The 12,881-nt window shown below is 42.1% G+C and overlaps 1 protein-coding gene across 2 annotated transcripts in view; it reads left to right on the top strand.

The window, feature by feature from the left end:
• EPHA3 (EPH receptor A3) overlaps positions 1–12,881 on the top strand; it is a 377,391-nt gene that overhangs the window by 220,654 nt on the left and 143,856 nt on the right. For both annotated transcript variants that reach the window (XM_019476436.2, XM_019476435.2), the window contains exons 4-5: positions 8,758–8,913; positions 9,716–10,051. In XM_019476436.2, the coding sequence (XP_019331981.1) occupies positions 8,758–8,913; positions 9,716–10,051 (492 nt within the window). The remainder of the gene's footprint in view (positions 1–8,757; positions 8,914–9,715; positions 10,052–12,881) is intronic.

Raw genomic sequence — 12,881 nt, 5'->3', positions numbered from 1 at the left:
CTTATCTTAAAGTGAAAGAAAGAGGAAGGAAGAAAAGGTAGAAGAGGAAAAACATATTTAAAGAGGGGAGTGCAAATGCAGGCAAGAGGAAAAGGGGGCTTTCTGCTACACTTATAGCCCTACGGTTTGTTTGTGCTGGGTACATAAGAGGATGGAGTATGAATATGTCTGTGCACTCATGTGTGTCTATTTCTTTTCCTACTGTACTTTACAATCGGAGATAATGAACAGTGTTTCTCATGGCCATCTTGCTTGCATACTGGCTTCTGGTTTCTTTACTATTCCATCCAGGAAGAGCGCAGACCAACTGCAAATGCTTCCTCAGCCTGGCAAAGGGTAGTTTTACCCAAAAGCTTGCAAAGAAGAATTTTTCCAAGTATTTCAGTTGGTCTAATAAAAGATATCAGATTTATCCAAAGAACCTTCTCAGCATTAAGGGATTTTATCAGGAAATCTACATTATAATGCATTGTTCCATGCTGTGAGAGATCCCACAATAGAATGTGAGGAATGAGAAACTACACATTTTCAGTTTGGTGTAATGAATTACATTCATCCACTCATAACTGGGTGGCTAAGGACAGAATTTCCACCTTCACATTGAATTTTCTTGTCTCTGTGTTCGGAACAGAGGCTTAACATTTTAATATACGTTTAATTTTTAAATATATCACAATCATGTCTCAAAGGAGTGAATATAACTGTGTGACCTAAGTGTGAAACAAACCAGATCATCTTTGTTAATATGTGGTTTCAGATTTAGGTTTTCTTGCTTATCAAAAACTGGGGAAAAAATGGAAGGAATGGAGAAAAACAGAAGAGACATCTAATGCAAGTAAAGCCTGATTTAATTAGTCTGTAGGTGCAAATCTAACCTGCCTTCGGGCTGGATTCAGACTAACGCAGCTATCTACCTCTCTGCTCACACTGGTAATGCCCTCCATTGTCCCGTATTTTTTTTCTGATACTTGAAATCCACTGCTTAAGCCAACATTTTTTGTCTGTGGAGTTTGAGACTAATATGCATATTGACAGGCGTTATTCCAGAGATAGTTTTAAAAGGACACGCCAAAGGTTTAAGTTTCTACCTCTGAGTCAAGGCAAACTGCTCCGTAGCATTCATTGTTCAGCAAATGTGTGCCGTCCTCTGGCTACAGGTCTGGTGCACAGATCTCAAAGGCTGCTAGTCTGAGCACATCCTTTCCTCAGATGAAAGCTGGAGTGGTTTGAAAGTAACACGGTCTGCTCAGGGGGGCGCTTTAACATTCTCTTTGTAGAGGAAAGAGACGTGAGATGTATTCCAGGGCCACTGACACCTGTCTTGTTAAAGCATGGGGGGGCAATGGGGTGGAATGTAGTTATCTATGAGCCACACTGGTTTATGATTGAATCCCCTTATTTTCTAAATGTTGCATTTTAATGCCATGGTGGCATTTTGCCCTTAGGCTTTTAGATTGAACAGTAGATGAACAAAGGAGGGAAACACTTGATCACACTGTAAATGCTGCCCATTGCACACAGTGTTTAACAACTGCATATATCCACTTTCAGTGCATTGAAATGCTTCAGCCTCCCTTCAAAGCATTGTACTTCTATTCAAAGGGCAAAGAATGGGGTTCCTGTAGGATCATGGAGTGCAGCTCATTTTGCGAATAAACAGTTGCTTTGGCCTTGTACTGGCAAATGGGCCCTGTCAAGCCTGGAATAGCAGGGCCAGGAAATCATCTGTTTAGTCAGTGCTGGTTCAGGTCATTAGATTGTGTTTACCACTGGGAATTGATGATATTGCTCTGTGTATAGGGGGCTGAAAGTCTGAATACTAAAAGACCTTTATTTACCAACAGCTTTATTTTTTAATTTAAAATTAATTCAGATTGAAATGAACCTTTTAACCCTTAATTAGGACCATGTTTTCCTCTCAAAGTCAAACACATTAGTCAAATGGAGGTAAAATTTGCTTTGCTGTTGAAGAGACTGTCACTTCTTTCAGTAGTAACTACCATGACTTACTAAACACATTTGTTGTCCTTTCACGAAGGTAACTTTCCTCATATTGTCCCTAGCTAAGTCAGACATATTAATTATGGCATAAGGAAACCCGTTGCTCTACAGTAATGAGACAGGACTGTCATCTTGAAACAATACTTGGTTTGATGGGAGTAAATCAAGAGTAGCTTCAGGAAATTCATTGATTTTTTTTTCTAAGGCAAGAAAAATAAAAACAACCTGCATATTTTAGGGCCTTTTTAATTAATGGTTTAGCAAGAATTGTCAAAGGGGTCTACAACTGAATGTCAGTTGTAGTTGGGCACCTTGCACTTCTGAAATTCCCAGTCATATTATATATTTATTGCCAATATCCATCTCCTTAGTCACTTGCAAAACCTACTTCCCTCATTTTCACTGTGTTCAGACCTTTCTCACTCTAACTTACTGTGTTTTCTTCTTCCTGTAATGCTTCTACTTCAGAGTTGGTACAATCAGGTTAGTACTCCTGTCTAGTTAATCAAAGGAGTAATTAATCCTGGAGAGCTTGCAATAACCCTTCCTTGCTATTCAAGCCCTGCAGTTGCGTGGTCTGAAGGCAGCATTTCTCTATATAGGCCTCAGTGAGGTTCTTTTATTGATTGGTAATGATGATGGAACAACTTTTGGGATTCAGACAAGAATGACCTTGCCCCAAACAGTGTGACTGCTCTGTGATCACCTTCTGTTGTGTCCCTTGGGGAGGAAGGGGGAACAAAGGGAAGAAGTTCAGCTGAGAAAGTAGGAGAAATATAGGGAGCAGGAGCTGGTTGCCAATTTTCCAATAGCTAGAACCACTCCCCCTTTTCAGACACAGCAGCATCCTTTCAATCTAGACTGAAAGTTCAAGATTAAAACCTTTCAGAATTGGCCAATATCTTTTTTTTTTTTTTTTTTGAGTAAAGCTTCCATGAAAGTTGCAATTTTTCAGTACTTCAACCAAAGGAAGTATATTTCTTATCTCTAATTTAAAGTGAAAGCAGTAGTAGTAGTAGTAGAGAGAGAGGCAGTGAAAAGTAAACCTTAGCCATAAAAGTATATTTAAAGCAAATGCAAATGCTGTTCACAGCTATTCTCCATATTTAAACTTTAAAATATTGTGACGGTGAATGTACCAGTGCTTTTTTTGTTTTCTACCTGCCTGAAACCAAGGGCTTATCTGAAGAAACCAAACACTGCTCCTTCAAAAAAAGAAACCCAGCCCTTTTTAGCCATGAAACTGAACCACTCTCACAATGATGGTTTCAGTTTTCCCACTTGTAGGTAAAACAACTGACAAAAAAAAGTGACCACTTTTTAGTGCCATCCCTTTCCATGTTTTAATTTTCAGTATAATTGCAGTTTTTTGTCCTTTGGGTTGCAGCACTGCATAATTTTAAATTAGTCTGACACACAAGGACAGAAAGTGCAAGGCAGCCCAAGGGGAAGAAACAAATCGGAATCCTTCTCCTAGGGCATGCTGGGGCAGCAGGGCTCTTACCAGCTCCTTTTCCCCCTGAGTGCTTGCTTCATACTACAGTAGCTGAGTGATACAGAAAGCAGGAAGACAATGAAATTCTTGTCCCAAAGGGGGAAAAAGTCTAATCTAGGCTTATTAGGATGTTTCCAGCCCTATGCTGCTTCTTTTTTCTCTCTTCCTTTCTTAAATGAAGTCTACAGGCTTTCCTCAGAGGCATCCAAAGGAAGAAGCATATTAACAGAGCAGCTTTGCTCCTTGTTTCTCTCTGTCCTTCTCCCTCCAAGTAAAAATTATGCTTACCTTTCACATAAGCTTATGTACTATTGTCATACAAGCTGTTGTACAGATGCTGTAGTAATAGCCACTTTGGCAACGCCCGTAATAAAATATATCATATTGTAAATTTCACCCCAGCAGCTGCCTGTGAGCATAGTATGAATTATATTGATGTTATGAATAAAGTATTTTTGAAAGGCAGTTGCTGCTATGTCTAGGAAGAGAAGATGGATGGCTTTTACTTTTTAGAGTCTTAACCTTTGAAGCTCATCACTGCCAAGACAAGAATTGCGTATCACTATATTAAAGGAAGTCTAACTTTTTATATTCATCTAGCCAAATGTACTTTTTAATATTAAGCCTATTCTGCAGTCTCACAAGGGTTAAACTGAGAGGAAAACTTCTAGGGAATGTATATTGTGGCCACGAGACACTGACTGTGCAGTGGTTACTGCGCAGTCATTTAGTACTTGTGTAAACAGATCCTAAATGACTGCCCAGTAACCAGAGTTACTGCACAGTAGCGTCACTGAACAGCTTTTTCATGATGCTGACTGCGCAGTAGTTTGTGACGAGTGCGCAGTAGTCACGGGCTACTATGAAGTCAGCATCTTGTGTAGACGCTGCCTATGTATGAAAAATGCAGTGTCATTTTGATTGTTTGAAGAATGTACTCTGGCTAGCACTTCCGAAGTTAGCATTAAAACCAGTTCTCTGTTGGTTTTGAATTTTTAATAACAGACTGCCAGAAGCCTTTCTATGCCAAGAAATAGCAGGGTAATTTGATGACAGGAAGTAAAACCCACCAGGTCACTGTGACTCTGACATTTTTGTCCATGAAGCCTTATTGGGGAAGGGGACTGAAGTTTGACACTTCAGTGAAATTAAAAAAACAAAAAACACAGGAAGCCATGGCCAGCGGGGGACAAAGGACTGTCAGTCCATGCAGATGCAGTTATTGATATAGGGTTCTGTGAACTCATAGGCTAGGTGCAGACGTTTAAAAAGCCTGAGGCAGAATCAATCTAAGTGATACAGTTTTCTGTAAACAGTGTAGCTTATATCAGTAGTGAACAGGACACACATTCACCTGAGGCAGGGGGCAGCAAATCTTTGACATTTTAAAACCAGCTTATGTGTGTCAAACTTCTGTTCTATTATGGGTATAAACCAAATTCTGTTCACTTATACTGGTAAAAGTGTGTGGCCAAACTGTGGCAGGTGTCCCATACGTGACATAGGCAGCCTCTGCATGTGGCACACAACAGATCAGGGAGGCATAGTGGCAGGTAGAGCATGAAGCAGAAACCAGACCAGGAAGGGACCACCGGGCAGGGAGAAGAAAGCAGAGCATCAGATCAGGCAGGGGAAAGGGAACTGAGAGGGTGCAGGGCTCCATTTGTTTTGCGTCTGCCAAAAAGGTTGGCTTCCACTAGCCTACAAGGTCATTTTTGCAGGTCATATTTTCCTAAAATGTCTGGTGACCTGCACATCAGTGACTTAAGCACAGGCTTGTTTGTAATGCTAACCAGGAAGATCTTTCAATATGAGGTCTTTCTGGGATAGTTTAACAACAAAGTTAAGCTGTGGCAGCTGGAGTCAGTCAGGCTTTATTTGCAAAGACTGTGGAGTACTAAATGGTGACCAAGATGTTTCCTGAGAAACATGTCATATTTCTTAACTTGTTTGTAATGTTCTGTGAGATTCTATTTTTAAAAGTTTCTGAGCTGGATATTTGCCCAGATTTTTTTATTTATTTATTAGTATTTTCAGTTGTTTCATTCAGGTGTTTGGCACCCAAAACTGACAAACATATTCATCTAATCATCTAACTACAACGTGTCAAGAAACTATCTTGACATGCAGCTTCAGAAAGTAACCAGTGAATTCATTTTTTGTACCCCAACAACTTGGACCGATACTCTTTAATGTCTTCATCAGCGACTTGGACGTGGGAGTGAAATGTACTCTGTCCAAGTTTGCAGATGACACAAAGCTATGGGGAGAAGTGGACACGCCGGAGGGCAGGGAACAGCTGCAGGCAGACCTGGATAGGCTGGACAAGTGGGCAGAAAACAACAGGATGCAGTTCAACAAGGAGAAATGCAAAGTGCTGCACCTAGGGAGGAAAAATGTCCAGCACACCTACAGCCTAGGGAATGACCTGCTGGGTGGCACAGAGGTGGAAAGGGATCTTGGAGTCCTAGTGGACTCCAAGATGAACATGAGCCGGCAGTGTGACGAAGCCATCAGAAAAGCCAATGGCACTTTATCGTGCATCAGCAGATGCATGACAAATAGGTCCAGGGAGGTGATACTTCCCCTCTATAGGGCGTTGGTCAGACCGCAGTTGGAGTACTGCGTGCAATTCTGGGCGCCACACTTCAAGAAGGATGCGGATAACCTGGAGAGGGTACAGCGAAGGGCAACTCGTATGGTCAAGGGCCTGCAGACCAAGCCCTACGAGGAGAGACGAGAGAAACTGGACCTTTTCAGCCTCCGCAAGAGAAGGTTGAGAGGCGACCTTGTGGCTGCCTATAAGTTCATCACGGGGGCACAGAAGGGAATTGGTGAGGATTTATTCACCAAGGCGCCCCCGGGGGTTACAAGAAACAATGGCCACAAGCTAGTAGAGAGCAGATTTAGACTGGACATAAGGAAGAACTTCTTCACAGTTCGAGTGGCCAAGGTCTGGAACGGGCTCCCAAGGGAGGTGGTGCTTTCCCCTACTCTGGGGGTCTTCAAGAGGAGGTTAGATGAGTATCTAGCTGGGGTCATCTAGACCCAGCACTCTTTCCTGCTTATGCAAGGGGTCGGACTCGATGATCTATTGAGGTCCCTTCCGACCCTAACATCTATGAATCTATGAAACTCTCTTTCTCGTCCACCCTCACAAAACTATTGGGACAACTATTCAGTATCTTTTTCCAACTAACAAGTGAAGAGTTGGTTTCCTTTGCATGCATTTTGTTTTCTTTTTGGACAGTATGTGGTTGATCTCTAAAAAGATCCCATTATCCTGTACGTGATGCTACATTTATGTGATGGTAGTCTACCACTTGCAAAGCTGAAATTCAGGAGAATACTAGTGATAAAGCCCTATTCCAGGTACAGGTGAACTTTTAAATCATTGACACTTCAGGATACCCTCAAGCTGATCTTGGCTGTATGGGTGAAGTAGAGCTCTGTGTCAAGTGAAGGAGAGGCCTGTGAATGCTCTGTGAATATTTTGCATAGCTCCCTTTTACGACAGGTCAGTTAGAAGGTAGCAAGGTGTTTTCTATAAAATCTGTACATGGCCAATATTAGTATGGACCATGATAGAACAAAAATTAGCCGTTAACGTGTTCTAAGATGTATGAACTCTACTGTATTATCTATTGTTGCTGCTTGTATGGTGTGTCATCATTATATATCTGCATATCTGTAATATGGCAGGAGTTCACCAGACAGCTGTATTTGTTCAAACTTGCATTTCTCAGAGAGGATTATCAGTCGAACAGGAGAATTTGGTGCTTGTTATCTGTGGATCTTTTTCTCACATGGACCATGTCATACACTGCAGTTAGGATGTGTTTATGTCACTTTAGACATGAGCGTTAGCATGTCCAAACAATAAAACATGTACTAGGTTTGATTGTATTATAGCAAAATTAGGAGTTTTACAGGAGGAGCATATCTAGATCATATTAAGTATCATGCTCAGCTGTCGTGGGACTGCTCCATGGAGATAATATGAGCACAGCTTTCTGATTTTCAATCCAGCTTGTCTTGAACTGGCTCTGGTGTGGCGTCGGGGCTGAGACCAACAGTCAGCAAGCTGTGCATAAGAGATCATGTCAGAGATCACAGCAAGCATTACCGTGCGACTACTCAACAAGTTTAAACTTTTAACATGGCACAGTAACACTTACTACAATCTAAATAAAACATGTGCTAAGTGTCCAGCAGAACAAGGCCCCTAGACAGCAAGGTCTTCTTACCAGAAAGAAATCAATGGTGTTACTTTCCTGCATGGGGATTTTATAAACTACTTATTTACTTACTTCCTCATATCTATGACATTTTATTTAAGGCCTTTTCTCTCTGCTGCAAGTGTTGCAGAGTTCATATAAAATGCAACAAGAGGGAATTAGGGGGAGCATGCCAATGTTAATGAAACAACACCACCTGGAGTATGTCAGATGCAGCTCATACAGGCTCAAGCACCATTCCTAGAGGACTGTGTTAATGCAAAAAGCCGTTGTTGTAGCGCACATAGTGAAGTCCCTGATATTCTCTCGGCATCAGAATGAGCTCGTTGAGCCTGGCTTATCTCTCAGAAACAGAAAAGATCTTTCATCTTATTTCAGGGTATTTGTTTTTGGCCAAAAGAAGGGGTGGGGGGAACATTGGTTGAAATCATCCTGCTTCTGTAAACAAACCTTTGCCAAAGGGGTCTGGGACAGAAGTTTCCTAAACCGGTTTGACCCAAATCAGTTAAGTCTGATATTACATTCAACCAGGTTTATCTTAAAACAGCTTCAGCTGTTTTGAAACTGGTTTATGTGCACTGAACTTCTGTCCTGTTACAGATTTAAACCAGTTTCTGATCACTTAAACTGGCTTATGTGTAACTTCTGTCCCTAGCCAGAGGCAGAAGGTTAGCTTTTTTCAATACAACACAGACAGGATTTCAGAAGTTGACTCCCAGCATGTGTGTGTAGGGGGGGGCGGGGAGTAAATCTTTAATGATGCAAAGCAGAAACTGCTTTTTTTAATACTGTTTTGTGATCCAAATAAATGGATTATAAATCAAAGTTTACAGACAAAGGATTCCATTGTACTAAGAATTTATCATCAACTCCCTTATTAGGAGAAAAGTATATAGTTTATAGATGATAATCATCCACAAAAATACAGTGTATAAATAAACAGATGCCAAGGCAATAACCCAGACAAAATGCTAAAATGAATCTGGTGCCTTGGGATTTCAAACTGCTGCTCTTGTTTTGCAGCTTGCCGACCTGGGTTCTACAAAGCCTTTGCTGGCAATGTGAAGTGTGCTAAATGCCCACCTCACAGCTCCACCTATGAAGAAGGGTCTCTGAATTGCAGGTGTGAAAAGAACTACTTCCGCTCTGAGAAGGACCCTCCATCCATGGCTTGCACCAGTGAGTAGAATTCTTATGCTTAAGGCTATAATTGTTTTTAGTCCTCTGCCTCGTTTATGTTCTTTAGCTGTGAACAGAGCTTTTTTCCCTGATAGCACCTTGCTTTTCACATGCAGAATACATTCCACTCCAACCCTTCTCCCCAGTGGCGACGTGTAGGGGGTGCATGTGCACCCCCTGAGAATGCCGTTGTACCCCCTGTCTGGCTGTGCTTGCCACTCAGGCAGCAGGCAGGGGGGCAGGCAGGAGCACCGGTGCCCCCCTGTGAGTGCTGGCTGGGGAGTAGGAGCACTGTCAGTGAGATTATCCATGGGGGACTCCCCCTCGACCCTCCCTGTCGCTGACTGGTCACTGGGGAGGCACTTGCCCCCCCTGACTAAGGTGGCACCAGTCGCCCATGCTTCCCCCTCCCAACCTCTCATGTTAAGCATTTGACAGCCTACAAGGCTTCTCAGGTTAGGTTTCTGTATTCTTGTTTTTAGTTCCTCCCTACTGTTTTCTGTAAGATTTCAGAGGGGAAAGGGAGTGGACTTTTTAAATGAATACCACTGTTTTCAGAATAACGTGTCTGTAATAAAGCAATAAATTCTTATGTATGTCTCAGAAAGCATCTCCAGTCTTGACACATATCTTGGAGGCCATTACCAACTCTAGGCACACTCCCTGACTTTGTTTGCAATACAATGGAATGTCCCAGCAGGCCCAAAAGGCAGATAAAAAAAGAGTATATTTACCTAATAGTGAAAGAGCACCAGATGAAACAAAAGTCCTGTTAATCTATTTTTTTCATTTACCTTTTTAGGACCTCCATCTGCACCAAGAAATGTTATCTCTAATATCAATGAAACATCAGTTATCCTTGACTGGAGTTGGCCCCTTGACACAGGTGGCCGGAAAGATGTCACCTTCAACATCATTTGCAAAAAATGTGGGGGAACTGTCAATCTCTGTGAGCCATGTAGTGGTAATGTGCGGTTTTTGCCCCGTCAAATTGGTCTCACCAACACCACCGTGACAGTAGTAGACCTTCTGGCGCACACCAACTACACATTTGAGATTGATGCAGTCAATGGGGTATCTGACTTGAGTGCGCTCTCAAGGCAATTTGCAGCAGTTAGCATTACAACTAATCAAGCTGGTAAGTGTCATTGTACTTGTTTTCTTCTCTGTTACGGAGATTGCTAAGATTTGGTTTCCCTGTCCCCTTTTTCCTATTTCACCTGTGTGAGTGTTTATGTGCCAGTGTATCTCACTGAATCCAGTGCTTCTGAGTAAACTAGGAAAAAGAGAAACAGAACCAAAGTGTGTTTCTGTCAAGGGGTCTGGCAGAATTACTGTTATGATTAACTTCCAGTCTCTAGTCAATAGTCTCTAATAACACCCTGGTATGATGCCATAGCTAGAATGTGTTTTATTAATAAAACCATATTTTAATAAAACACTCATTTCAATAATCTCCAACATAAATTACTATAGTAATCCTAGTGATTAATTTTGATTAAATAGAAGTGAAAAAATGCTTTGATGTTGGGCACATAAAAAGCTAACATTAAATTATAGAGGTTTAAAGCACTATGCATTTTTTTTCTTAGCACATTTCCTGTTCCATCCAAGTCCAGATTGTTGCCAACTACATAGGGATGTGGACCAGAATATGGAATTAGGCCCTGATCCTGTAACTGACAGCATGGAGGGGGACTTCTGTATTTGCCCTAGGAAAGGCATTGAGAATATGTATGAGCCACTGCAGTCTGTCTTCTGGGACTACAACAGAGATCAAGGCTGCCCCAATTCTACCATTTGCTTTTCATTTGCCAAAGTTTCATTTATACGATCAGTGCAAAGGATCTCTATGGAGCATCCAAGACTGAGGTAACATTTGCCAACAAAGGGCTAACTAGATCCCCAACCATCTGTAGTTCTTTTTTGTGTAATGCACCACTCTACAGTTGTCTTGCTGAAAGCACATACTTTTGTGGTATGTTTGCTCCCTCCTCCTCCTCCCCTCCCACCCATCACAAAAATAGAATTATTTTGCTCTCTTCCTCAAAATGCAGACCAAGAAATGAACGTGCTCCTGGCTAAGTTATGCTGTTTCTATATCTAAGGCATCTGCTTTTAGGAAGACGGGTGGGCTTATGAGAATTGCTCTACTGGGACAAACCCAAGCTGGCATACATCTCAGCATTCTTTGGGGCTGCACTAACTTGCATTAAGGGCCAGTTTGACACTGTGCTACATCTAAAATTCAGGAGATAAGATACAAAAGTATCTCAAAGCCACCTTTGGGTTCCTTTCCCTCCTTATGTCATGTTTTTTGAGGGTCACGACATGGGATCCAAAAAGTAAACAGAATCTGTCCCAAAGAATCTTTGTAGGGGTTGCAGACCATGCGTTTGGTATAGAATAGGGGTGTCGCATGGCACCTCTCATGGGCTAGATCTGGCCTGGACCACAAGATGGTAGTGACAGAAGCAGTGGCAGTGGGGCAAGTGATGGCAGGCCAGAGGGTGCTTACCACAGTGGAGTTGCATAAGCAGTGGTGAACCATGTGGCTGCAGGTTGATCAAGGGCTATATTTGCACAGCCTTCACTTATGTACCTGCTATCAATATCCATGTCTACCAGGCCCCTGGATTTTGTGGCAGGCCATGCCCCAAGTTTCCTGGTAGGCTAGAAGGGACCATATGTTTTACATCTCTGCTGTAGAAGCTTGTCTTAAGAATCCTCCTAGGTTTTTATGTTCCAGATTCTGAAAGAGAACTGAGCTAAACCTTTCAGTTTTCTTCATGAAATCTTTTCCCCATTGTTTTTCAAGCTCATTTACAGATATGGCAAGTACATAAATTTTCCTCTTTTCCACAGAGCCCCTCTTATCTCCCATTAACCCCCCCCCCCCGAGCCTATGCGACTGGAAGGGGGGCCACACGGGGGGCACATGGCCTTCCTGAGATTGGCCACCACTTCCACCGGCTTCTGTGGGCGGTCACCGCTCACCACCTTGACGCTGACACTGCCAACGCTGCTGCCCGCAAACTATGCCCCCCCCCTCCCCCCCCCCAGGCTCAGGAGGCACCAGTTACCCATGCCTCCGAGAGAACTGTAGATACTCCAGCCAGCCAATTGTTCTGCAGACTTATTCCAGGTGGTGATTTTCACCTGTAACAGCTACCTTTTGTTTTTCCAGAGGGGAACATTTCTGAAAGCACAGAGACAAAACTGTAAAATGTTTCATTTTCCTCAATGGGGAAAGTGTGATTTCATGGCAGTTCTTACAGTGCTGTGAACCATAGACTGTACATCTCCACTTCAAATACAGCACAGAGAAGTATCTATGAATTATAATTCCAGTGTTTCCAAAAAATCCAAAAGCCACCCAGAAAGTGAGCAAATGTTTCTCTACACAGTATTTGTCACTGTTTATGTGGACATTTTTTGCCTTTGACTCCATTAGCAACCTAATAGATCATACACAGAAGTGATTTTTGGTAATGTTGGATTTAAGAGCTTGCTAGGCTATTTTAAAATAAATGGAAGGGTGATGCTTTGGCAAGTCAGTCAGTTATAAAGAGCAACACTTTTTATTGCATGTATATATAAATTACAAAGAATCATGTCAAATGCTGCTGAGAAATCAGCTGATGCCTGTAAAATGACTAGAGAATTTTCCATCTAAGACTCATTGAAATGCATGATACTATGTAAGTAAAAAAGACAGTAAAAAAAATCAGCAGATGTTTTCCATTCTTGAACGGGAGGTATCCTTTATTATCTCATATAAGCTCTGACACTGTTCTGATCTCTCACTGGTGTCGATCCAGCAGTGATTCCTAGAAAGACAATGTAGTTATAAAGTGTGTGGTGAGGAAAGAGGACCCAGCTCCTTGGCTTCCTGAAATAACAGCATGTTATGATAGCAGGTGTTAATGCAGCCTTTCATCCTTCCAAGACCGATAAACCGTGTACCA

Source organism: Alligator mississippiensis, chromosome 1, assembly GCF_030867095.1.
Source record: "Alligator mississippiensis isolate rAllMis1 chromosome 1, rAllMis1, whole genome shotgun sequence".
NCBI classification, from domain to species: Eukaryota; Metazoa; Chordata; order Crocodylia; family Alligatoridae; genus Alligator; species Alligator mississippiensis.
Note: the sequence above shows the minus strand (reverse complement) of the source record. Positions and strands in the feature narration are given on the sequence as shown.